The sequence below is a fragment of the Erpetoichthys calabaricus genome, chromosome 7, assembly GCF_900747795.2.
Source record: "Erpetoichthys calabaricus chromosome 7, fErpCal1.3, whole genome shotgun sequence".
Classification (NCBI taxonomy): domain Eukaryota; kingdom Metazoa; phylum Chordata; class Cladistia; order Polypteriformes; family Polypteridae; genus Erpetoichthys; species Erpetoichthys calabaricus.
The window spans coordinates 4,502,105-4,530,065 of NC_041400.2; the positions used below are offsets into that span (position 1 = coordinate 4,502,105).

The following is a 27,961-nucleotide window of genomic DNA, read 5'->3' on the forward strand; positions in this document are numbered from 1 at the left end:
AGCAAAAGTCGTCTCAAACTGCTTTCATGAACTGACAAGGAGTTTAGTGTTCTTCAGTGGGCTCACCAGGTACCTTATCTGAATCCAGTGGAATATCTTTGGCTTGCGATAGAACTGGAAATGCACAGCATGAATGTGCAGCTGACAAATATGAAGAAATTCATGATGCAATCATCTCAACATGGAGCAGAATCTCAAAGGAATGTTTTCAACATCTTTTGAAATCCATGCCAAGAACGAATTCAGGCTATTTTGAGAAGAAAGTACTAGTATGGTGGTCCTAGGGATTTGCTTAGTCAGTTTTACTGTGTAATGTACAGTAATGGAAGGCACAGTTAGACCAACAACTTGGCTAGGATTGGGATTGCTTATTTACTTGACCAGAAGTCCATAATGGATGGACATGCTGAATGAGCATCCCATTCAGGATGGACACTATTCCCTTTACAGTCAAGAGTTCATTATAGCAGGAGTATAGGAGGAGACTGCTTTCCAGGGTCTTGTGTTCCTCCAGTCCACTGAATAGCGACATCCTTCTGCTGTACCTCCCACTTGGACACCCGCATGGTTTCATGGGAGTTGTAGCTCTGGAGGATGATCCTGGGGTGGTCTTATGGAGACTGCTAGAGGATGCTGTTGGGAGGAGTCTCCCTTGTCAGGTGGAAGTTCTCCTGACCCAAAAATGCTTTCTGTGTGCAAGAAGGTGGCACCGAAAGTGCTCTTGGGTCCGATATAAAAGAAATGTAAGGGTAACTCTCGCCTGCACCGGAGGTGGAAGAAGAGAGAGGAGTTAATATTTATAATGATTATTGTGCCAGAGCCTGTGTAAACGTGTTAATGTTGAACAAAAAGGTTTATTTGAACATAGGACTGTTGTGGTGAAGATGTGTCTGCGGTTATGGGTCAGGCCACTTATTTAGAGGGTCTCCTTCCAGGCTCATCTAAGGTAAGTGGTACCACCCTGAGACAAGAGGGGGTGCTGTCACTAAGAGTCTTTGTCTCCTTTCTCCCTCACAGTGCCATGAAGCTGCCCATTGAGGGAAACGGAGCCAGAGAAGCCACGCCTCTTCCAGTCTGGTCAATATAAAACTTAGACGTCCCCGGCAGGTGGTGTTTCATTTGGGCCCGAGAGACTAACTGTCAGGGACGACTTCAGACCAGTCCTTCTTAGGAATGCCACTGGAGAGCGATTAGAGGTTGGCTATTAGTGGTTTATTTATTGCAGCGCCATCATGCACGTGTTAAGTTCTTTTTTTTTTCCAAATTAAATGAGGTTTATCTGGTTTGCACCCCAAAAATTTTGGGATTCCCTCTGCCTTATGACTTGCCCACCTACAGTATATACAGTACAAGGGTGGGCAAAAGTAGGTTTACAGTTGTTCTTATGGAAAAAGACATGCAGGCTAAGATTGCTATACTCAAGCACATTTTAATAATAATAATAATAAGAAGAAGAAGAAGACCAATAAGAAGACAAATAATACAAATAAATACAAAAAATACTAAATAAATAATAATACAATAATAAACTGTGTGTTTCACATACTCACAATTGTAAACCTACCTTTGCCCACCTCTGTGTGTATATATATTTTATATATATATATATATATAATATATATATATACAGTATATTGACACTCTGTATATTTATATAAGCACAGGCAGTTAATGTGCCCACTGAGTTCCTTTATATAGAACATTTCTATAGTGAATGGCGTCTCAAGGCACTTCACAAACACAGAGCTCTTGTTTCTATTTTTTAATAATTACAGCCTCACAGCATCTGTGAGACTGTAGTCCAATACCTAAGCCAATACGCTAGACTGCCTGCCTGTTATGACAAACACCAGCAGCCAAAAGAAGGGTGGGTGCCATGTTTTGTAGGAAGCCTGGATTTCTACTTAAGAGCCGGGGGTTCATGCAGACATGGATGATGAATTTAGGGATTGGCACTAAAACACTGCCCTCTGGATAGAACCACTGGGATGAGCCACCAAGCGATTATTTTTAGAACACTCGGTTACAGATTTATCCCAGGGACGCTCCCTTTACATGATCTGTTGCCAGGAAAGTTGTTTTTATGCTGCTGTAGCCAATACGGCCAGGATCCTGTAGACACAGGCGTCATTTGAAGACTTCTATTTATGTGATGCTTAATGCAACTCCTTGGGTGAAAATAACAGCTAAGTTGTGAACTTTAGATGCTTGTTTCAGAAATGGGGGCTCAATGGTAACTCCCAGGCATACTTAGCTGCTTTTGTTCAACATCTCTTTAACTTTATAAATGGAACAACTGAAATGTTTGTGTTGGTGGAGCATGCACTGATTAGTGGCTAAGTTGGGCAAAAAGCATCAAGTTGCCATTCTGGTAAATATCCCATCTCACATCAAAGAACATGCATTGTGACTCAGCAGCTGTGCATCCATTCTTTGACACTGTGATGGGACAGCGCCATCTTTAATTCATCAGTTCAGGGCACATTGTTCCAGAAGGCCTGGTCTTTGCCTTGATGCTCAATGCCAAATTGCAATCTTGCTCTAATTTTCTTTTTTAAACAGCAAAGACTTTTTCTGTAATTGGTAAGGATTATTTTCTAATTAAGCAACCGAGTTGGAACAAAAACCTGCAGCCACTCTGGCCCTCCAGGACCGACACTGGTCACCCAACATCACCCAAACATTCACAGTTTTGGAAATATCTGCTTTAGCAGAATGAGTATAGCAACAAGCCATGGAATTAAATGATGGGTTTAATTAACAACAAGAATCAGCTTCTAATCAAGGAAACTGGTTTGAAGCCACTGACTTAACTGCTCATCTGTTGATTTGCTTCAAATCTTATTTTTGTTTGGGGAAAAAAAAGAAGCAATTCAGAGGACCGAGTGTAAAAAAAAAAAAAAAAAAAGACAATTAACAATAAATGAAAAAGAAGTCAATTAACTCCAAAAATTGGACACAGATTATGAAAGTGGCAGAAAGAAAAACATGCAGCCACTGCAGCCCTCTGGATCCAGAGATGGGCACCCCTGATCTGTTTTGTTTTGCTCTTAATATTTTTTAACTTGTAGCACATGCATTTGGTATAATATCACTGTACCTGATGTATAGCTGCAATAAAAAATGGAATCAGCATGTAAAACCACTTGCAAATAAAGCCACGTTCAATTCTCAACAGTATGCAAAAAAAATTTCCTTTTATTCACCACAAAAATTAAACCATCTGCTTTCAGATGTGGGCAGCTTGTTAAAATAGCATGTTTACTTTGGCATGTGCATACTAAATTTACAAGGTCAGTTGAGCAGCACCCAGTGCACTGCTTGAAAGGAGTAAGTGGGCGGGTGACCAGATTGTACGGATGGACAGTTCTGTCTTTAAACAGCAGCTCAACAGGAGAGCAACGTTAAGAGACGGAAAAGAAATTTAATGAGCACAACGGTGAGAGGCGAGGGCCTGGGTGGACGTTAAAGGAATTCCTACAGGACACTGACTGATAGGCCTGTGTTCACAGGACACAATAGGTCACTGACCTATCAGTGAATGCACATGGCAGTGTGTGCTTGATGGCCCTTTCACACTCCATCAGTGTGACAAGTGCACAGAGGATCAGCTCCCTTTTGAATGGTGTAGGGCTTTAATGGCTTGTCTTTATTCTTTAATAAATCCTTATATTAAATTTGTAAATGGAGGGGAAAATGACCAGGAAACTAAAAAGACTAACTGTGACAGGACACCTTCCTGGTACAGTGGAGCTCATCAGGAAAGATTAATTGGTTGAAAAGCCTTCAAACAGACTGTGCAGTGAATTCATCACAAGTGGGCCGTAGTGGCCAAGGCTTTGGACTGGAAATCTCAAGATAACTTCATGGTTCAGTTCCCATTTCTAACTCACTGTGACCCCCTGTTTGGACAACTTCAGTGGTCTTGGATGCAATGACAAGACTGAAGTGAGCATATAAGTGCCTTAGGATGGTGTTCACTCTAGAAAGTAAAATGGGGTTGCTTATGTGTTGCTTATGTGTTGCTTATGCGTGCTTGGTGACAGAAAGACACTATACAAAGTAGTTTAAGTTCTATTTGTGTTTGTATTGTTGCTCATTACAAAAAAACAATATACTGTATAAAGTAAAAATTGTTTCTGTGTATGTATGGGGTGGTCATTCATAGATAAGCACTATATTAAATTGAAGTGGGTCTAATTATGTATGCTGACTGTTGAATATAAAAAAAGACACAATCGGAACAAAGGTTGTGTTACATCTGTTTGTGTGGCTCACGCTTAGAATGGCACTACATAAACTGAAGGGTGATTGTTTTTGCATTGTTTGTCATTACAGAATGTCACTATATAAATTAAAGTCTACGTTCATGTATGATGGCCCGGGTTGGCTCCACGCGCCTTTGTCTCATCCTGGAGTTTCTTAAACCCAAAACCGTCGATAGTCAAATGAGCAACTGAGGACACACACATTCAGTAAGGGGCAAAAAAATGTCAAGAGCTTTTATTACAATATAGCAAAAACAGTGCAAATAGTGCAGTACATCAAATTATTCCAATAAATAAATAATCCCATAAAATTAAATGAACATGGAGGTTAAAAACAAACAAATAAATAATTCTTTAAAGTGAAGTTAAAAAATCTTGGGCAGTAAAACCATGTTCTTAAAACACAATCCGAGCTACAGTGCTTCCTCTCTAAAATCCAAGATTTGCCCGGCTTATCCTCTTCAGGTCTCGCAGCACAAGGAGATGTCAAGCACAGACAACCCTTAATCCTGGCCATTGACATTCTACGGGGCATCATTCTGAGTCTGCACTTACTCCTGCCACCAGAGCCTGGATGTCAGTGGGAGCCTTCACCGAGCACATGGTCGCTCCGGCTCTGTAGAGTACTCAAGAGGAATGACCCACAGTCCCCCACTGAGCGCTGGCCACACAGTCCCTCCCTGGGGCTCACTTCCCCGTCTGCCTGATTCCACTTTGTATGTCACCAGCTCTAACCATTCCTGCCCTTCTCTTTTCTTTAACCTCCCTTACTTTCTTTTGATCCTCCGATTTGGCTCCTCTTTATATTATACGGCCTGATTAGGTGTGATACGCCACTACCTCCAAGGGGTGAATGAGACACCCGATTGACCTGCTCACCTTTGCACGTATATGTGCGATCAGCCAAGCACCCCAATCAACCCTGGAGTGAAGTTTGCTAGCGCATATCCACAACCGATTGGTGCCCACGTTTCCCGGGATGCAATTATTTATTTAAAAACTGCACTGTGCCATGGCCCTCTTATCACAGCATGTTGTAGTTATCTATAGAAAGTCACTATATGAAGTAAAGTGTGCTATATCTACTTTATGTGGGTGGTTGCCATTAGAAAGGCACTATATAAACTGAAGGGTGTTTGATTCTGCCTTGTTTATCATTATAGGAAGTCACTAGATAAGCTAAAGTCTATGTGCATGTTGTGGTCATCTATAGAAAGTCACTATATAAGGTAAAATGTGCTATATCTATTTGTATGGGTGGTCACCCTTAGAAAGGCACTATACAAGCCGAAGGATGTTTGTATGCGTTTGCTATATTTACCATCAAAGAAACCCCAGTATATAAACTAAATTTGTTTGTATATCCATGGCATGATCATCCATAAAAAGACACTGTATAAACTAAAGTGTGCTGCGTGTGTTTGTGTGGGTGGTCTTTCACAGGAATTCACTGTATACTGTAGACTAAAGTTTGTTTATTTGTGTTTGCTTTTCTGGCGTTTACAGAAATAAGCAATATAAACTAAAGCAAGTTTATTTTTGGTTGTATGGATGGTCATCCACAGAAAGGCACTATTTAATAATAATGGATAGACAGATGGACGGACAGACATTTTTCTAAAGAAGAAGTCTAAAATTTAATGCGAGAAGAGTTATTTAGGGTTCTATCATAGATGTGATGAGGAGTACAAAATAATGAAGCACACGGAGGCTTCCTCTAAATCTTAAAGAGAATATTGTAAATGAATTATTGGCATTATCAAAAAAGTAGACTGGAAAAACTGACACAAAAAGGGAACTTTTTGGTTAGAAGAATGAAAAACGTGTCAACAACCAGAGCTCCATTACTGAGCGATTCACGGATCTGGAACACTCTAGCTGGAAAAACTGAGTGTCCCTTCAAACACTAATACTTGATTTAATATTTTTTAGTTTTTTAAGACCAACATTTATGAGAAATGAAAAGAGACATTTAGAGAACTGTAGTTATTTTGTGGTATAGTTTAAGAATGGCTACAGTAGAAAATTACATGAAGTGACTTAAAGTGATCTTCTTGTGGCTGTAAAAATGCAACTTAAAAGTCTCTGAAGACGGGAGTCTGGATTTTAAAATTTTATACTATGCCTCATAAAGTTCAACAGAAAGGTTATTGATTATGAGTGACCACCAAGTTACAAGAAAAAACATGAAAAGGGTGTTCTAGAGTTCTCATTTTGTAAATAGACAAGAATGAATGAATTACACATTTCTAGCATTTGTATTTTATAGTTTGTTTTTTTTATTTCAATTAAAAGTCAATGTGGACTCTAAAAAACTTAAAAATCAAGCATTTGGCTGTCACTGAATTTCTAAGGGTTAGAGAACAATGTGACTTCAGAGAATTTATTCTCATTCACTCAACATGTGCCACGGCCAGCCCAGTTTATATGTCACAGTCAAAAGATGAGCTGCAGAAATTTTCTCAAAGTTCACTTCACGCCTGGTCAGCCTTCAACATTCACAACAGAAGAAAATCACGATGAGAAAGCAATGAGTGATGGGGATCAGTCACGGCCTAGTCCAAGCCATTCTTTATGAAAAATTAAATAAGGGCAAGGTCAGTATGTTTTGTGTGATTTGTAAAATGAAGCAGCGCCACATCCAGTGTTCCGAGGAAAATGTCAAGCTAATGAATTCAGACTGGGAGAAATTGAAATGAATACTCCACCCAAAAATGATCATTGTTTTTATCTGTTACCTACTGGGTAGTGTTTCTCTTGTGTACCCTGTGGCGAAGAAAACATTAAAATGTTATGAATTTGTGAAGAACAAAGATAACAAAGCACTAATCAGTTTTTTAAATGTAGTTTAGTTACATTATTCATTAGTCACAAAAAAGTGACTTAATAGGTTACATAGTTACTTATTATAAAATATAATGAATTACTTTTTCTTATTTTGTATGAAAAACTACATATTTTATTGGTCAGCATTTGTTATTAATTCCTAAACTCAGAACAGGCCCTTGCCAATATATAGCTGTGCGCAAGCAAAATATTTGCACCTTCATATACTGAAAGAAGGATCTCTCTCTCTCTCTCTCTCTCTGTATATATGTGTGTGTATATATATATATATATATATATATATAATATATAATATATGTTTATGCCCAGGGATGAGTCACCCATAGTATGATCTGGAATTCTATCAGGCACAAAAGTGGCTTCAGTGCCAGCAGTGTGCCAAGTACTCTTCACATCCGCCTTATATCAATGAGATGCAGAACATTAAAAAAAAATTGGATACATTAACGCAGATCTTTTATTTGTTTTTTAAGTAACACACATATGTTTTAACGCATTAACCCCAACACTAGGCTAATGCAACAGGCTTCTATGGTGACCAACACTGAACAAATAGCAATTGATTTCAAAACATCCATGAAAAACATTTCAGTTTATTCATGTTTCATAATCCATATGTCAGATATTTAGTCATATGCTCATAATGTCCCAAATGTGTGTTTTGGCTAAAATATAGATAAATAGATATGAAAGGCACTATATAATAAATAGATATGAAAGGCACTATATGATAGATAGATCGATTCTTTATTTGTCCAGAGGGAGACCACCTCTAGAAAATCCTCTTATGAACAGCTGGGAAGCCCACTCAAATGAGATCAACTTTTCAATTGACGACCTTCCTCTCCCCTCGTAAAGTTGATTTGGTCAGTCAGTACAATAAATTCAAACAGTTTAATTAGCCAATGAGTCCACACAGACTAATTACTTTGTTAATTAATACATTTACTAGTCAGTATATAACTGGTTCAGTCATTCAATAAATGAGTCAAATAATAAGTCAAGAAGAACTAATCAAATCAACCCCATGAAATAATGTTTAATCAGTTAATCAGTATTCCAATAATACATTATTTATTGATTGATAAGACTGACAATATACTGAATGGCTGAAGAATTAGTGAATTGATTAATTTTCTAATGATCACTCCATCAACCAAACTAATTGCCTAATCAGTTTAATCAAACCAGTCATACAATGTGTGAATCCATGAGTTCAATGACCAATGAATCAATGAACTCAAAAAATCCAGTTAGCTAACATTCATTCATTCATATATTGATTGATTGAAGCCAGTCAATCAATCGATCAGTCAGCCAAATGGATGACTCAATCAGTGAGTCCTGTAGAGCAATCAATTTGTTAGTGAATGCATGAATCCTTTATTCATTCATTTATTCATTAACTACATGATTGTACAAATGAATCATTTCAGACAGTCTGATTAATTAATCAAGCAACACATTAAATTCAGACAGTTCAATGAATGAATTATCCACTCAACTATTTATACAAACAGAACCACTGAATCAATCAATTAACCAATCAATTAATCACTAAAATAGGTCGGTCAGCTTGACCAAGAATAGTTAAATCATTCATTTATTTAATTAATAGATTCAGTCAATTATCTTTATAAAGCACTAACAGAGAACGCTCTTATGATAAAAGAAAATGAGGCTTCCAACTCAGTACCACTTAATGGTTTACTGCTTACTGTTAGATTTTTTTACTTTTCCAGTTCTGCGTTGGGCTGGCGCCCTACCCGTGATTTTTTCCTGCCTTGCGCCCTGTGCTGGCTGGGATTGGCTCCAGCAGATCCCCATGAACCTATGTTAGGATATAGTGGGTTGGTAAATGACTGACTGACTGACTTTTCCAGTTTGCTGTAAGTTCCATGAAACAAGAAAAACATTCCTGCTATGTAGCTCAATATCTTTCTTGTGTTTGAGGGAAATTGGATCCGTAAAGTGGAATTTCAACAATCTTATTGGTTGCATTGTCAGCTGTGTGTTTTTGAGAAATGTAGAGGGCCCAAGAGATGTTTTCTGACCAAAACACCCTCTACCCCTGGGGTCCATTAGGAATTCATTGAGTGCCAAATTCAAAAAATGTAATGCCACAGACAAGCTTTAAGTAAATAAAGAAGAGCACGTTACCTGATAGCAGCTGCTCACATGAGCGTGATGGCATGCCTCTCATTACTGCTTTACATGGCAGCGTGCAGTGACTTTGATGTCTGAAGTGGTGCCAGAAGCTGAGATTTCCAATTCAGGACAAGGACACCAAAACAAAGTGGCCATGTGGGCACATTCTCTTATGTTTACTTTATGGTGATGGTGTTGCACTTTTTTTGGTTGCTTGATGTCAAGCATTACTTTAAGGTTGCATTTAAGAAGGAGTCATCGTAGAAGAGTCTTGGGCTAAAAGTTGCTACATAAGATAAAAAAATAAAATCTAAGTCTTATCATTGACTATATGGTTAGCTACACTAATAATCCTCCTGACCCAAAAGGGTGTGCTCATCAAGAGTTACCATTACTTCTGTTTTCTAAATGTCTTTATTATTACTAGCAGGGTTTCTACTAACTGGAATTTAAGGCTATTGCTTGGACCCTGTGGTTTTCATTCTACAAAGCAAACAAACAGAACCTCAGTCTCTTCAGTCCATTCCAAATCGTGTCATAAGGCATATTGGAATGATAAATATGCCTTCATTTTTATAGTGGCATGCACTGTAAGAACTTTAGCAAAAAGATTTTTCAAAACTCAATGCAAACACCTTCTTTGAGTATGCAGCTGTGTGCATTTTCTGACTGCCTTTCCATAGTTAGGAAAGTCTGTTCTGACAGCAGAACGCACAAGGAGTAACCCTGGCCGAATGGGGCAGCATTCCAGCTGAATTCTTTCTCACTGAATCAGTTTAGACACAGTATTGTCAAGTGTACAGAGTATTGTGAATTTCTTACTTGAATGACCATGTTGCCTCTCTCAGAATGCATAAAGATAGATAGATAGATAGATAGATAGATAGATAGATATTTCTGTCTATCTATCTATCTATCTATCTATCTATCTATCTATCTATCTATCTATCTATCTATCTATCTATCTATCTATCTATCTATCTATCTATCTATCTAATGAATAAATAGATATGAAGGGCACTATATATTAGAACATAGATAGATAGATATGAAAGGCACTATACAGTATAAGAGGGACCAGTCCATCAAACAGAATGATACAAGGATAGATGATCAAGTCTTAGGTGTTGTTTGCATATAACGCATGAAGCACCTAATGCATTAATTTTCTCTGTCTATTTGTCTGTCTGTCTGTGTTGTTCTGTCCGCATGAATCGCCTTGGCAATTTTGTTGAAACTTATCACGCTTCATTTTCACGAAATCTTGTCAAGAGAAGTTTTTTTTTTTTTTTTTTGAGATCTCATATTAAGCATGCTGTACATATTTTTGAAACATAGAAATCTCCCATTGAAAAGAATTGGTAAATTTGTGAACTCATCTGTCTTAAAACAGAGAAATGCTCTGTGTGACTTCAATTATGGATTAGCTTACTGTTTTAAATTTATAGTATCTCGTAGAGTGAGTATTTTTTTGAATGATAAGGCCCAGGAGTTGAACACAGTCAGAAAAAAGCCAATGTCAAAATTGAAAGTCAAACCAATCTGATGTCAAAAATCAAATTGCTACCCTGAATTTAATGTCCAATGGTGGACATTAAAGGAGAGAATAGCAAACACACCAGTTAGCAGTCTCACTCTTCCTAAGAGCCTCCACTATCTGAACCCAAGTCATCCATGTTTTTAATCATCACAAAGCACCTATCCCTGCAGTGTATGATACAAGGCAGGCATATCCACCTTAAGCCGATGTCACATTAAATGACTTCTAGTCACTAGGTTTGTCAGATTTTCTGACTGCATTTGCCATTTGCTGATCTCGTTGCTGGACCATGTCAGTTTACGTGACTGAAAAGTACTTGGACTGTTCAAGGACTGTCTGGCTCAGCTCGTTTTGTGACAGCCAATAGTGTGCTGCCTGATAAAGCTGTACAAAGGGTGAGCAGGTGCAGGTAAGTACAGTCACAATCAAAGCACTTGTTACATTTTTTCATTCTGCCGTGGTACATAAAACACAAGACATCAGACAGATAAGCTTCTTTTCTGCTTGTGAGGTCCAAATCACCTGTAGTTCATTATTCCTTGTCACTGAATTCTGTGCATTGTACCTGCATTTCCAAATGAATATTTGTCGGTTGTCCGCTCTCATGCACATGGAGACCTCCACTATGACTAGAGACAAAATCAAACCTGTTTGAGGGGCGAGATGTAGGCTAGTTGGAGTTAGTCCCTGGGTATGACAGACAAGACAAGTAGCCTTCACGGAAGCGCGCTTCCGGCTGCCTCTCACTCGCTAAGATTATCTAAATGAAGGCCATTACAGAAAATCACTGGGAAAGTGGTGTAATGTGACATGGCCTTAAAGCAGATTAAGCCCAAGGCTAAAGACTCAAACCACAGTCCTACTACCCAATTACATGGACCAGATACATAAGGGTCAGTCCCAGTAACATTAAACTTACATGATGAAGTGCTGATTATGGATGCTTTTAAGTTTTATTTTTCCTGGGGTCGTGGGAAGAAAAAAGCTAAAGTCCTCTGAGATATTGTTAAAGACGCAAACTTCGAAATTGAACTTTTAACTTATAAAAAGTCCCATTTTTAATTTGGCCTTTTCATAGTTTCTTTTGTGGTTTTCCTCTGGTGGCTTCTTGTACCACTGCCATCTGATCAAAGTTCTCTGCAGCCACCTGTGTTGTCGGGAGGAATGTGGGCACTCTAACTTTTGATGTCATTCACTGCATTTAATGTTCTAGGAATTTAAATAATAATAATTTGTAATGAACAACTTTAGCAGATCTACGTTTGGTATTATACCCAGCGGGGCTGGCTGGTCTTTTGGCCTTGAACCCCCACAGTGTATTGCCAGCTAGAGTATTTATTCCCTGGTTGTCTGACAATAACAACAGAGTTACTGTTTTAATCAGTGGAGATTAAAATGGAGTTTAAAAATTTAATCTATGAAAAGACTGGCAACCATATTCAGTAAGTCTGACATACCCCATGACTAGAAGTTGTGTAATGTGATATTGGCTTTAGTCAGTGATACACAGGAGGAAAGAGAAGAACCCAAAGAAAAACCCAAACAGACATGGGGAGAACATGCAGACTTCACAAAGTAACTGCCCATTGTGGGGTTCTCGAAATATAAGGAAGCTGTGTTAACTATTATGCTACTCAACAAACAATCCTTGTTCAATTTATATAACATCAAACAGAATATGGGCACAGTGATTGCACTGTTGTCTTGCAACAAAAGGCTGGAGTTTATATCCTGGTCGTCCCTGCACAGAGTCTTCATGTTCTCCCTGTGTTTGAGTGGGTTTCCTACAGGTGCTCTGGTTACCTCTCACAGTCTAAGGACATGCAGGTTAGATGGATTGGTGTTGCTAAACTGGCCCAGGTTTAGGTGTGTTCACCCTGTAATGGACAAGTGTCCTGTCCTGGGTTTGCTCCTGCCTTGTGCAGTAAGCTTCCCAGTGACCCTGCTCAGAATAAGGTGGGTTTGGAAAATGGATGGATAATGATTCATTTTAGAATTTAAACAAATAATCAGCCTTATTTGACTTATAGTGACTTTCGAAAGCCCATCTTTTATGGTTGGCTTTATACTGTATATTTTTTGTAATGCTTTTAATGCTTAAAGTTATTCATTAACTTTATTTAGCACACTATACAGTATTGTTAGCCTCACATGTGAATGGTTTTTAATACCATGAATGGTTATTCTGATCCATTAATATCATTCCATGCTTTTTTAATACATTTATGGTTAACTTTGTACATCCATTTAATATAGTGTCTTTTATGTTCAGCCTCATATAAGAATTGTATATCGTACCTTTTTGGAGTAATGTTATATACAATTTTTTAATAATGCCTTTTTGGTCATCTGACACATTCATTTTTTATAGTGCCTTTTATGTTTAACTTTATACATTTTTTATAATGCCTTTAATCTGTAACCTCGTACATTTGTTTCATATAGCGCCTTTTATGGGCTACCTAATATAGGTGCTATTTTATGGTTGACCTTAAGTACGAACTTATTATAATGCCTTTTATACTTAACCTCGTCAATTTTGTTATTAATTGTTTAAACATATGAGTTTATATAATGTCTTATTAGTTAATCAGATAAATTAGAGCCCTTTAGGTTAGCCTCATGTGAATTGTTCATATTTACTTTATTGGATAACCTAATAGGTTAGGGGCGACACGGTGGCACAGTGGTAGCACTGTTGCCTCGCAGTAAGGAGACCTGGGTTTACTTCCCAGGTCTTCCCTGCGTGGAGTTTGCATGTTCTCTGTGTGGGTTTCCTCCCACAGTCCAAAGACATGCAGGTTAGGTGCATTGGCGATCCTAACTCGGCCCTAGTGTGTGCTTGGTGTGTGTGTGTGTGTGCGCCATGTAGTGGGCTGGTGCCCTGTCCGGGGTTTGTTTGTGTTGGCTGGGATTGGCTGCAGCAGACCCACGTGATCCTGTGTTAAGATATAGCAGGTTGGACACTGACTGACTGATAGGTTAGTTTTTGATAGTGCCTTTTATTGTTGACCTTGTAAATGATCGTTTTTGTTTTTTATATAATGCCTTTAATTATACCTTTTTTTTTTTATAGTGACTTATGTAGATATAGGTCAGTTTAATTATAGGTAAAGGTCAATTTAGACTGCTTATAATGCCTTTTATGCTTAACCTCATGAATTTTGTATAGTGCCTTTGCTTTTAAGCACATATATTAGTTCTTATGATGTCTTAGTAGTTAATATTGCCTTTATCATCAACCTTATGTAAACTGTTTAATAATTCCTTTATTGGTTAACCTAATAAATTAATTTTATGTAGTGCCTTTTATTGTTTACCTCTTTTAGGATTTTTTTTTGATCAGGCCTTTAATTGTTGACTTCATATCTTTGTTTTTTAAGAGTGCCTTTTAATGCTCATATAAGAATTTTATATGCTGCTTGTTATGGCTGGCCTCTTAATTATTTTATTGTGACTTTATATGAGCTTTTCTTATAATGGCTTATATGGTTTACTTCATACATGACTTTTATATAGAGCTTTTTATTTTAAAGCACAAATGTGATTTGTTTTTTTCAAACTGCCATTATACATTACATTTTTTTAAACTGCCTTTGAGGTGCTTGCCATGCACCTGACATCGGTGTAAATGTGTCAAAGTCAGGCAGAAAGTCAGCAGTAAGATTCAGGCACACGACCTTAGACCTTCCACTAGGTGGCATCGCCTAACTCATTGAAAGTGACACATTTCAGTGCAGTGCCTGCTGGCCTGAGCCGCTGCTTCGTTTGGTATCTAATAACTGCCTCATTAGGCTCAGTCGTAAGTTTGATGGGATTCATTTAGACAGACATTTTCATAGTGTAGGTGTTCTCTACAGCCAGCACTGGCTCACACTCCTGATTAGCTCTTTTGCACGTCCAAGTTATTAGAACTATTAGAGTGTGGATCTCTCCAACAGTCTGGCACATTTAATGTCTATTTCAGTTGGACCTATTAAAAATAGTTGCCATGCTATTTGAGAAACCACTGGGCATGCAAGTATTTCTTTGTACTGTACTCCAGCCTATCCTCAGACTTCCCAGTATTTTCTGTACTGTATATAAAGTTAAAAATGAAAAGCCATGAGGCAGCTCCTGTCAATAAAGTGTCCTATTTGGCACCATGCATTTCTTTCTTTGTGTACTTGTGACTGCAAATGGCAGCTGTGCATTGCATCATCACAGATAAAGCCAGGTGATGAAATGGATCTGTCCATTGAGTGGCCCACAACCTTAAGGAGAGATGCCAGTTCTCGCTGATGTAATATGCTGGCATCATTTTATATAATAATTGGCTGCCTTGATGAGTGCCTGGCCAGCCAGTATTAAAAATGCAGCTTGCTGCTAAACCACAGCCTGGCTGGGAAGAGCTAAAGTGTCCATAAGCATCATTCTGCTGTGTAAAAGTAAATCTGGTATGTGTAGCATAAAACTTGAGCTTTTGCTGCATTTTTTAGGTTCAGTTTCTTTCATCATTCGATATCAAATTGAAAGTGACTGGAGGTGTGGTGCTAATCCCCAAAGGGTTGCTTGACTGGATATTAACCAGAAAAGCAGGCCTCATAAAAATGGCCTGATGCCATTAGTTTAAAACATAAACTACTGTACATTTTATGAGAAGTCTCTGCCAAAAGCAACACAGCTTTGGTATTCAAAAGAAATGATGTCTGACATACGACTTTAGCAGTTGTGTGAATGGGGTGGGAACAAACTGGAAACTACCAGCTTGTAGGACCCCCAACCCCACACCAATAACACAAATGCCCACTGTATGTTGTCATATGGTGAGTCGTCCAGACAGGGGGCGTGAAGACAAAGAGGAACAGAGTTAAGGTTTAGGACACAGGAAGCCACAAGATGGAGATGTAACTTCCCTCAGGCCACTGGAGCACAGTTCCCGGTTACATGGTCTGGCATGTGGAAGTGGAAAGAGACACCTTCATAGCACTGCAATCATCAGACAGAAAGGTCCTTTCATCTGATTGGCTGGCCCAGCACTGACTCAGCTGTAGAACGGCCAATCAGAGGGAGGCGGTTTGTTGGCTGAGGTCTCCAGGACCTTGTGTTTGGAGTGTCTCTGACTCTGTTTCTACAATCTGGTCATGGTTCTACAGTTAACTGATGGACAGATGTTGTTGTTTTTCATTTATGCTAATTAGTTTCTACTTTGTTTTGATGTATGTGAACAAATCTGCATCTTTACATGTGACACTTCTTTATTTAGTGAGTGGTAGAATCAGTTCTTGCATTTTGCCTTGAGAGGTGTTGAGGCGCTCTGAGTCTGCACTTGGTTAGGAGTGCCATACAAGAACAAAGCTGTTTGCGCTGTTGGATTGTATTTCTGAGGTGGCCGTGATATACTGGCTGTCTACCTCTGTGAAGAGGACTTACTTGTGTTCTGTATTGTGTGTTATATTTACCCCATTTTTGACACCCATTGCACACCCAACCTAATTGGAAGGGGATCTCTCTCTGAGTTGCCTTTCCCAAGATTTCCAAGGAACTCTTTATAGACCTCTGCAAGCAAGTGTTGTTGAGGCATAAATCAGGGCAAGGGGATAAAACTATTTCTAAAGCTTTGAGTGGTGTCCTCAGGAGCACAGTGTCCTCAATAATTGTGAGACAGAAAAAATTCAGAACCACCAGGACTCTTCGGTCAAATTAAGTAACTGAGCAAGAAGGGTCTTGCTTAGGGACGTGACCAAGAATCCAATGGTCATTCCAGCTGAGCTTCAGAAGTCCTCTGCTGAGATGTGAGAACTTGTTGGTAGGATGACTCCAGCAATCAGGCGTTTATCATAGAGTGGTTTGACAGAAGGCTCTCTTAGGTTAAAATTTACCAAATGGCATTTAAAGGAATCTGAGAGAGTGATTCCTAACTCCTTACTCTGAGGAGACAAAAATTGAACTCTTTGGGAAGAAGTCCAAGCAGTATGTGTGGTGAAGATAAGGCACTGTCCTTCACCTGCCTAACACCACCCCTACAGTGAAGAATGGTGGTGGCAGCATTATGAAAACAGTGCACTTTTGAGTGGCAGGGACAGGGAAACCAGTGAGAGTTGAGAGAAGGATGAATGCAGTCAAATACATAGAAAGCCTGTTCCAGAGTGACACAGCCTCTGATTGGTGCAATGGTTCACCTTAAAGCACGACAAAGACCAGAAGCATACAGTCAAGACAAAGATTGAGTCGCTTCAGGACTAATCTCCTAGTGTCTTAGATTGTTTATCCAAAGCCCAAAGTGAAACCCCATAGAACATGTGTGGAGGTACCTGAAGACAGCACTTTACAGACATTTCCCATCCAATCTAATGGAGCTTAACAGAATGGGATAAACTGCCAAAATCCAAAGTTTGTAGAGAATTACCAATGAAGGCTTGAAACTGGAATTGCTGCTACAGGGTCTTTTACAAAGTACTGAATTAAGGGCCTGAATGCTTCTAGGAATGAAACATTTCAGTTTTTCATTTTTAATAGATTTGCAAACTTTTCGGAAAAACATGCTTTTGCTTTGTCATTATTGCTTATTGTCAATTTTAAATCGAATCTACAACACAAAGTGTGCAGAAAGTGAAGGATCTGAATACTTTCTAAAATCCAGTGTAGATACACATAAAATAAAATATTTAAACAGTAGGTACTGTATAGTACATAGCTGTAATTGATTGCAATTAAAATAGACAGATATGAAATATGCTATACTGTAGCTAGGGAAATGTATAGATGATGATGTAGGCATAATACAGTATAAGGCATGATGTAAAAGATATTAAAGCCAATGTATAATAGACAGATTGGTAGATAAACAGATATGAAAGGAGCATTGTGGATTCAGTGTATAATGATAAATACAAAGGCATTCTTTGAAAGACAGATATATGGATTGATGAGTATGAAAGGCATTTTATAAAAATTTGATAGATAAGAAAGGTACTACATACAGTATATGATAAATCTGAAAGGTACAATACATAAATGAAGGAAGGGAATGAGGGATGTGGTATCAACCTACAGACAGCCTGCCAGCTATTCCTTTGCATGAGGAAGAGACTCTGGTACGTCTTATAAGGGAAATGCACCCCCTACCACATGCAAATCCCAGTTATCAACAGGGGTCCGCACTGACTACAAGACAGTCTTGGGCTGATGACTTTCCCACTCACACAGTCTGACATTACTAAATGAATCTGAAGTCATCAGACTGACCTCTAAAATTCTCTGCACAAGCGAGAGTCCTGACACAGAGCTATCAACCCTGTGCTTACACTACTGATAAATGACAATGTGAAGCACGATTTTTTTGTATAAAAGCAGAGTGCATCCCCAGCAAGGGCACCCAGTAGTGATTAATGACAAACCTGGAGAGCAGCAGGAGGCTGAGGAAGTCATTGTGATCTACAACGGGATGTGTCAAAGTCGGCCGTTTGTCTCTCCTGCTTTTTGATTTCTTTTTTTCACATCACTCAAATCTCCCTATCAGAACTGCAAAGGGTCAGTGTCCAGTTCAGAGTTTGACCCTACCTCATTCTTAACCTTTCATTACTCTTTTCATTTAGATCTGAGAGTGTTATGTTACATCCCCGAGGCTTGAATCATGAATTGTGTTCAGTGTTGACCCTACATACAGTATGCTATCATCCTGTGTTATTGTTTTGGAGTAAGTGGGCTGAAAATAACAGGTAGACTGCATTTTTGATTCATACATCCAGAATACAATTATGCTAGGACTGGACACTGCAATAAAAAGACACACAAATCAAGTGGCACAGGTTATGTCTGACAGGCGTTAAGGAGAAGAAGACAACATTTTTATCACATTCAGTTAATTCCTGTAGATACAAAACTAACCCAGTAGCTGGTCCGGCAGGAAGCTGTCTGATGCTCAACACTGTGGTCCACTTTGAGTAGCATGGCCTGTGAGTCAGCACTAAATTAATCCTGCCAAGTGTAGATGGGGCAGAGAAGTGGCACCTTGCCTGATGTGGAGGGTACTTTTAAGTGCAATTGATTCCCTCCTAAAATTTAGATGTAATCACTAATATTTGTTTGTTGGTGCTCCCACAGGTGGAAACAGAAGCTGTAAACATCAGAGGTAACCTACAGAACTGGATTTCAAGTTGGTTAAGCAGCAGGAGACAAAGAGTACAGGTAAATGGAGAATGCTCAGTCTTTAGTGAGGTCAGCATTGGAATCCCTCAAATGTTTCAGCTTTTTCTGATTTATATTAATAACGTTGATTTTGATGTATTAGTCAGTCATTTTCTAAACTGCATTGTCCTGAACAGGGTCACTGGGGATGCTGGAGCCTTTCCCAGGTAGCATAGGGTGTGAGATAGGAACAAATACAGGACAGGGCGCCAGTTTATCGCATGGCGAACACACACACCTCAACCACACACTAGGGCCTATTTAGGTATGCCAGTCCACCTAACTTGCATGTTTTTGGACTGCGGGAGTAAATCAGTACCTGCAGGAAACCCATTCAGAAACAGAGAGAATATGCAAACTCCACACAGGGAGGATGCAGGATGTGAACCCTGGTCTCCTTACTGCAAGTTTGCAACGCTACCACTCCGCCACTGTGCCACCTTAACATATTTATAAACTTGTAAAATTAGCAGATGACACTAAAACTGGATGGATGGCAGACATTGAGGAGGCAGCAAAAAGAATTTAGAAAGACCTGGAAAAGCTTCAGAAGTAGGAAAACACTTGGAAAATGCAGTTTAATGTAGAAAAGTGCAAAATGCCATACATGGGCAAAAGACGCATCAATTATAAATACAAGATGGGAGACACTGAGCTACAGGAAGCAACTTCTTAAAATGATTTGGGAGTTTATGTTGACAGAACATTTTCATTGACAAAGCAATGCACAGAAGCAATTAAAATGACACATTTTTTTTGTATATGTATTATAAAAATTGTTCAATATAAGTCAAGGGACGTTAATGCTCAAACTACATAATGCATTAGTAAGACCATTTCTGGAGTACTGTGTGTGGTTCCCGTCACCACAGTACAAGAAAAACATAGCAGAACTTGAAGCTATGCAAAGGTGAGCAACCAGGTGCACCATGGGACTTAAGGTCATGTCCTATTGTGACAGACTAAACCTGCTTAGTTTCAAGTGGAAACTATGTGAAACTATGTGGGGACCTTATCCAGGTATTTAAAATCCTCAGAGGCACTGATAAAGTAAATCCAGAAACATTCTTTCAGCTTTAAGAGTGAATCCCATATTCAAAGACACCAGTGGAAATTAAGGGGAAATGCATTTAAAACTGAAGGCCGGGAAGCACTTCTTTACCAAAGTTGTGGGACACTGGAACAAACTACTGAGGCATGGAGGTGATGCAGAAACCTTGACAACCTTTCAGAAAGATCTGGATGAGATATGGGGACAGCTTAGCTATTAGCTAAATTAACAGGCTTGATGGACAGAATGGTCTCCTCTTGGATGTCAAACATATTCTGTTCCTATGCAATCAAACGTGCTTAGTCTTGAGCAGAGAAGACTGTGTGGGGACCTTATCCAGGTTTTCAAAACCCTCAAAGGCATTAATAAAGTAGATCCAGCAGAATTTTTTCATCTTAAGGCAATTACACACTACGCAAGTGAGATAGATAGGTAGATAGAAATGAAAGGCACTATATAACAGACAGACAGACAGATAGATATTTTAGTGTAGTTGGCAGGATTAAATAGATAGTGGTGAACAGCACTATATGATATATATTAAAGGCACTATATATTAGGAATCCTTGGCACATTCCATGCCCTTCTGGACCTAATGTTAGGTACTTACACCAAATATGAGGAATGGACCCAATCGTGGAGACTGCATTTAGATTCCACCTTGCATTTTAGGTCAACGCTGCTAATATTATAATAACCAAAAATTGCCATCATTTACACACCAGAATTACTAAAAAAATAAAAACTGGCTTGACTAATGATAGTACAACAGTCTCAGTGTGCCATTTTAAAGGTGTGTTGCCATAGGTATGATGGAGCCCCAGTAGTGTTTCTCGACAATTTGTTTGTGTGTCAGAGGATGTGTAGCGTTGTTCATAATGGCCATCAGTTTATTCTTCATTCTGTTCTCCACTACTACCTCCAGAAGGCCCCGAATGCGTCCCATAACTGAGTCTACCTTCTCACTGTAATTAGCTTGTGCCTCTCTTGAAGTGAAGTTACTTGCCACAACACACCACAGCATAGAAAATCAGTGATTTACAAATTTGACTAAAGCGTGGTGGATAAATCGCATTCTATCTTTTCATTTTCTGAAGCCTCAATGTATGTGTGCCTTAGATAGACAGATAGATAGATATGAAAGGCACTATATAACAGATAGATAGATCTGAAAGGCACTATATAATAGATAGATAGATTGATAGATAGATATGAATGGCACTAAATGATAGAGTGACAGAAAAGGCATTTTCAAATAAAGGCACTATCTAACTGACAAACATGGTGAAAAGCACAATAGAACAGATGTAGAGACAGACAAATGTACAATAGATTGGAAAGACACTGTAAAATAGATGTGAAAGGCATTATATGATAGATACTGTAAATAAGCAAAGCAATATATGATAGGTATAAACATGATAGCCTTCTCCATCAGGCAAATCCTGGACACAGTGGAAGCTGTTGTAGAAAAGAGGATGGTGGGCAAAATTGTTTGCCGTCTTGAAAAATCCACTTTTAACCACAGGCATATTCCATCACGGTGTACTAAGAAGTGCCTTTCGGGGTCTTTTCTGCCTGCTGCTATTAGGCAATTCAGTGCTTCCTCCAGGAACACTTGTTAAATTCATTTTTAAATATCATTTTGAAATATCTGCACATTATACTTTATTTATGTATTCATGTTTGTATTTATTTATTTATTTATACTTACTTATTGATTGATTGATAGATTGGCTGTATTATTTGTCCTAGGAGTCTGTGTCCTTGTTTTTATGTTTCTGCTGCTGTATGCCTCTGAATTTCACCATTGGATTAAGAGAAAAGCCAAGCAAAATGACACCTTTTATTGGCTAACTAGAAAGATTACAATATGCAAGCTTTCGAGGCAACTCAGGCCCCTTCTTCAGGCAAGATGTAATCAATAAAGTGTATCTAATCTATCTATAAAATTGATAGATAGGAATAGCACTATATAACTGGAAAATAAATGGGAAAAGGCATGTAGCTGAATCCACCTAATTAAAAGGATAAGTGTCTGTGCTTCTCTCTGGTTGCAATGTCTCTGTCATTCCAAAATATGGCACATCACAAATAGCTTTAGTAATAAAATGCAATGCATTTGTCATTCCAACAGATGGTGCATAACAAACATTAATACTGCTTTTACAAATCTTATACCAAATGGCAGATAACAGAGACATACACATTTCATGGTGCACTGCAAACATTAACCACTAAGGTCTATGTCGATTTCTTAGATTGCATCTTAGACAGGTCGAATAGTTAGTACATGTAATATTGTAACATGGATATTAATACACCTTTAATGTTAATTCTGGCCCATGCTATATACAGTATATTTCATGCACTGTTTCATAGATAGTGTAGGTTACCACTACTCCCTCACAGATCCACCTTTCATGGGTTGGATTCCATTCCCAAACACTGTTTTTGTGGAGTCTGCCAGTTCTCCTCGTGTCTATGTAGGTTACTCTGGTTTTCCTTTCCACATCCCAGTACAGTGTATGTTATGTTAACTGGTGATTCTAAAGTGTTTGAATCTGAGTGGCCCCTACAATGAACTGTTGTTTGCACCCGTGTGTGCTTCCTGAGCCCCATTTTATTGGATGAAGCAGGTCTGAGAATGCTGCATTATAAGTAGATGTAACTGATTACAATAGAGACAGCATCAGTCACATTTCTCTGTGCTAAATTCCCCTTTTTTAGGCCCAAACCTGAAATTGGTCCAAATCAATCATTCTGAATTCTTTTTACCTTGTGATTTTCCCCTTTGTTAGGTCTATCCATGCACTGTTTATTTATAGGAATTACTCCATGTTTCTTTGGCAAGCACAACAAACTGAGGCCCCTGGACAAGTTTTCCTTAAAGGATGTCTTGCCAAGTTGCCTCATAATGAAACTGGAATAAAACCCAGAGGTTGTCATTAAAAACCAATATATCATATCGTGAGGTGAACAGAGAACAGGCAGACCGCTTGCAGCCCATCAAAGTTATTTAACTTTAAAAAAGCCTGGAAAGCTTTTCCTTGAACTTTTTATAGTTGAATTTCTGCCCAGCTAATTAATTTTGTTCTGCAATGGCACTGAGTTTCAGTGCTGGTTATGATATGAAAACCAAAAATAAAATTTGCTTAATAATAATGGGAATCAGACACTTGAGCTTGGTGGGGTGTTACACAGTTTTGAGTCTGTCCAAAAATGTTATGGGGAGGGCAATTAATATAACAAATCAAATAATGCAAGTTTTGCTTTCCCTTGGGGCATGGAGGAGGTCTCACCAGAGGACAACTGATGTAATTTCCAGGGTCTCGTCTTCAACCCCTCGCCTTCTGCTTTCCTCCTCTTAAAAAGCCATTGTCACCAGAAGAGCAGCATCAGTCTTGACCGAATCATGAAACTCTATTTTGCACCATGTTTCAAGCAACAACCACCATTTTGTTTTCTTGTTTTCATTTTTTCACTTCCAACAATATATCTAACTTTATATCTACTCTCTGTGTTTACCCAGGATACTGAATAAGTCTCTAAACTGGACTGTGGTGTAATTGCAAAGCACTTTATGCTAGTGCTGGGCGGTATACTGGTTCATACCGAAAACCGTTTTTAATTTTTTTTATGATATGGATTTTTCTTATACCGCAACACCGGTTTAAATTGCCTAAACGACGTTCGGAACGTGGCGCAGCGGGAAACTGTTCAAGTGGGGACCTTTTTCACTGCTACACCGCTAAACACAGATTTGTTGCACTAGGGCTCTTTTTCACTGCTACACCACCAAATAGTGGGAGGTAGCATAGGTATGCCGCGAGGTGAAAATGGACAGAGAGCTGAAAAAAAGTCACATCTGTCGCCTGGAGATGCTTTAGTTTTAAAAGGTCAGATGTGTAAATACTGTTTCTATACTACTGGATAATACTGCAAGCCAAGTTGTACTTGTTTTATTTGTTTTCAATACAGTGTAATGTACCTGGGTACTGTGAAATATTGTGACGACATGTTGACTTTATTCTCGTACTCTGTCATTAAAGTAGAACATCGTAAACTAAACTTCATCGTAAAATGAATATTTAATTTACTAGATTTTCTCAAACCCCGTCATAAGTTATATAGCACATTAAATGCTTTGTGTTAAGTGTTCCCCGAGCTTCTTAAACTGACTTCCTCTGCACTAAGAGGAGGCATCGGCAGTGATCGCCGCACAGAATCCATTCACATGATATTCATGCTCTCTGAACATTTAGAATGCCAAGATAAATACTTGATATAATTTTCATGGTGAGATGCATTAAATCATGTATTAATCATGTTGGGGCACGGCGGCGTGGAGGTTGCACTACTGCCTCGCAGCAAGGGTGTCCCGGGTGTACCCTGCCTTGCTTAAACATGTATAACGAAGATATTTTTAAAGTTCTGAACACTCCGTGGGCTAAGTTTATAACTAGTTTTAATTTCACAAAGACATTTATCGTGTGGTGATTGGTTATGTGGAGAAAGAAAAAGGAAGGATAGAAATTGGGGTTTTGGTACGTCAGATAGAGACAGCAAGCGTGCAATAAAGAAAGCCTGCTCAGAATAACATCCATTGAATTCTGTGTTCGTCTCTCCGACCACCAGATCACAAACCCAACATTTAAACAATATTTAAGTTAAACCTGTGCGATACCCATTCATACATCCAGTTTTTCGGAGCCTCGTCACACCTGCCATAAAGTTCTCTACACTGAATGTACACCGGGGACCCCTTACTGCGAGGGAGCAGCACTACTGCCACACTACCGTGCATGTTTAATACCTGCTTTAATGCATTTCATCATGAAAATGATATCAAGTATTTATCTTAGCATTCTAAATTTTCAGAGAGCAGGAATATCATACAGTGAATGGATTCTGTGTAGTGATCACTGTCTCCTCTTAGTGCGGAGGAAGTCAGTTTAAGAAGTGTAGTGATTAACAACTGGGTCGGGGAACACAACACAAACCATTTAATGTGCTACATTAACTTATGACGGGGTTTGAGAAAATCTAGTAAATTAAACAATGATTTTAGGATGAAGTTTAGTTTTCGACACTCTACTTTAATTATAAAGTAAACTATGAGAATAGAGTGGAAATGTCGACTTTAATCTCGACATAAACGGCGAGAATAAAGTGGAAATGTGGACTTTATTCTCGGCGTATAGTTTTTTTTTTTCTTCCCTGTGTCCGTATTTTTTTTTCTTCACCGTGGCCCTAATACGATTCCGTAGGGCTATACCACAAGTATAATTATAAATGCAAGTTGCAGTTGTATTATTTATGTATATAGCTTAGCTTGAAGCAAGGTCCATATTAATGCAGTTTGCCTAAATGATAGTTCAGTTGGTAAAGATGTCATCACTAAGATTGCACTTGTTTTATTTTATTTTAATTTGGTGAATACTGTGTAATGCACCTGGGCTTTTGAAGCCTTGAAGTAATAGTGCAACTATCAGTAATAATAGAATTATTTATTTTATTGTTATTATTTATTAGTTTAAATATTTTGCAGTTTAATGTTGGTAAAGTTGTTTAAAAAGTCACTTTAACGTGTCAGTGGACAGAGATTGTTAACATTAACAGAAAGTGTAGTTGTTTTACAAACAATATTTATTTATTCCTTTTCTAAGACATGTTCAGTGCAATACAACTTTTGACAAGCACTTCTGGATATTTTCCTAAGTCTAAATACCTCTTTGGATGGTTGAAAATATGTTGTCAAAATTATAATTTAAGTTTTTGCAAAATTTGTTAAATAAAAAGGTTCTCTATTTTGACTGCATCTGTCATGCAATGTGATTTCCTTCTCTTCATTAGTGCCACCCCCTTGAAAAGTATCACTTTATGGGGCAGTGCAAACCTGTATTAATACTTGTGTGCACATAAAAATGTTTTTTTTGTACAATGTACAATGCTCTTGACAGTGGAATAGGTTATTCTTAGCCAGTAATTGCAGTGGAAAATGTGTTTAACATCTACTCATGCATGGCAAAAAAATACCGTCAAATACTGTGAAACCGGGATAATTTAGAAAAATACCGTGATATAGAATTTTGGTCATACCACCCACCCCTACTTTATGCCAATGGTAAATTCCTGACGGAAGCGTAATAGTGATATAGCGTAGCATTCTCAAACCTGCTTAATCCAATTCAGTGTTGTGTAATAGAGCCATGGCAAGAACCAGTGCTGGACAGGGGACCATTCTGTGGCAGTGCCCACTCAAAACCACACAGGCCCACCCAACATGCTTGTGTTTAGAAATGCCTCAGGAAACTGGAATACCTGAAGTATCCATCCAGACATGTGGAGAAACTCCATGTGGACAATATTGGGCATAAGATTTGATTCCAAGATGCTGAACCATTGTGCCAACGTGGCATAATAGTGGACATGAAAATATCACCAAAACTTTCACTTAGAAAATGGTGGTCAGTGACTAATGTCACTTCACATTAGTTACATCACCAATTCAGTTGCCATCTTGTTGCATGTGAAGGAACGAGATGTGTGATTGGATGTCTGCAGTTCAAAGACATGATGACATGACAGACTATGGGCGTATGCATCTGTTGGAATGACAAATATTTGTGATGTGCCATCTCTTAGAATGACAAATGCAATGCACTTTATTACTACAAATGTTTCTGATGCAGCATCAGTTGGAATGACAAATGTGATTCATATCTCTCTCGGTTATATGCTGTTTGGTATGGTTTTAGGAAAAGCAGTGTTAATGTTTGTGATGCGCCATCTGTTAGAATGACAAATACACCACATATGTCTCTGTTATAAATCATTTGGTATGGGATCCATGAAAGTAGTTGTTATGGGATTTGTAAAAGCAGTGTTAATGTTTGTGATGCACCATCTGTTGAAGTAACAAATGGTGCATATGCATGTTATATGCCATTTGGTATGGGAATTGTAACAGCGAACTAATTTTTGAGGTACACCATCTATTGGAATGACAAATGTAATGTATATGTGTCTGTTACATGAGATTTGGTATGAGATTCGTAAAAGCAGTGTAAATGTTTGTGATGTGCCTTCTGTTAGAAAGACAAATATAATTCATATCTCTCTATTATGTGCCTTTTAATATGGTGTTTGTAAAAGTAGTGTTAATGTTAGTGATACACGTTCGATTGGAATGACGGAGACAATGCAATGGGACGGACACACAGAAGCTTATCCTTTTTATTAAGTGGATTTGCCACGAATTGTTTTCTAAAGTGAGGCATTTTTTTTATAAATTAAAAAAATAATTGTAGCCTTCTCTTGCACTTTAAAATATAGGTGAAGTGTTTTCAGGGTTAAAACATTAAAGAAAAGCCTTAAACATACCAAATATTTATATTTTCATGTATACTATGATTGTGAAGAAGTAACTTTGACTTACAAAATTCCTTTAAAAAAAGCCTGGAAAGCTCTCCTCTCGTATTGTAAACATCCTATGTTGTCGTCGCAACTCCTACTTCACCCTGACATCCATTGGTGCAGGTTTAGACTGACAAGCCTTCACAGAACCTCTCCAAACTGGTACGCTGTACACGCGTAACATTTCACTCCACACGGGCAAAGCTGAGACACACTTACATGTGAATGCTGTCCTCTAATTTCTTCACCCTCAGCTCATCCTCTTCCACCTGTTTTCTCCTAAATTCCTCCTCCTCTGTTGTGACGGCTGGCGTTCCCTGCAGAAGCCATCTCTCTCTCATCGCTTTGGACTTTGGAAGGAAAGAAAAGAAGAAAGAATTAGAGAACAGGCAACCACAAAGAACTCACTTTTGACTTGAGTTCACTTGAAATTTGACTTGAAATTTGACTGGAGTCTCATTTCCAATAATTGTCTGTGTGGAATTTATATGTTATCTCCGTGTCAGACTGGGTTTTCCT

General features: G+C 38.5%; 1 protein-coding gene across 1 annotated transcript in view; it reads right to left on the reverse strand.

Moving 5' to 3' along the window:
- Positions 1 to 27,961, reverse strand: part of palm2akap2 (PALM2 and AKAP2 fusion) — a 144,887-nt gene that overhangs the window by 21,136 nt on the left and 95,790 nt on the right. The window contains 1 exon segment of the mRNA XM_051929849.1: positions 27,662 to 27,792. Coding sequence (XP_051785809.1) covers positions 27,662 to 27,792 — 131 coding nt within the window.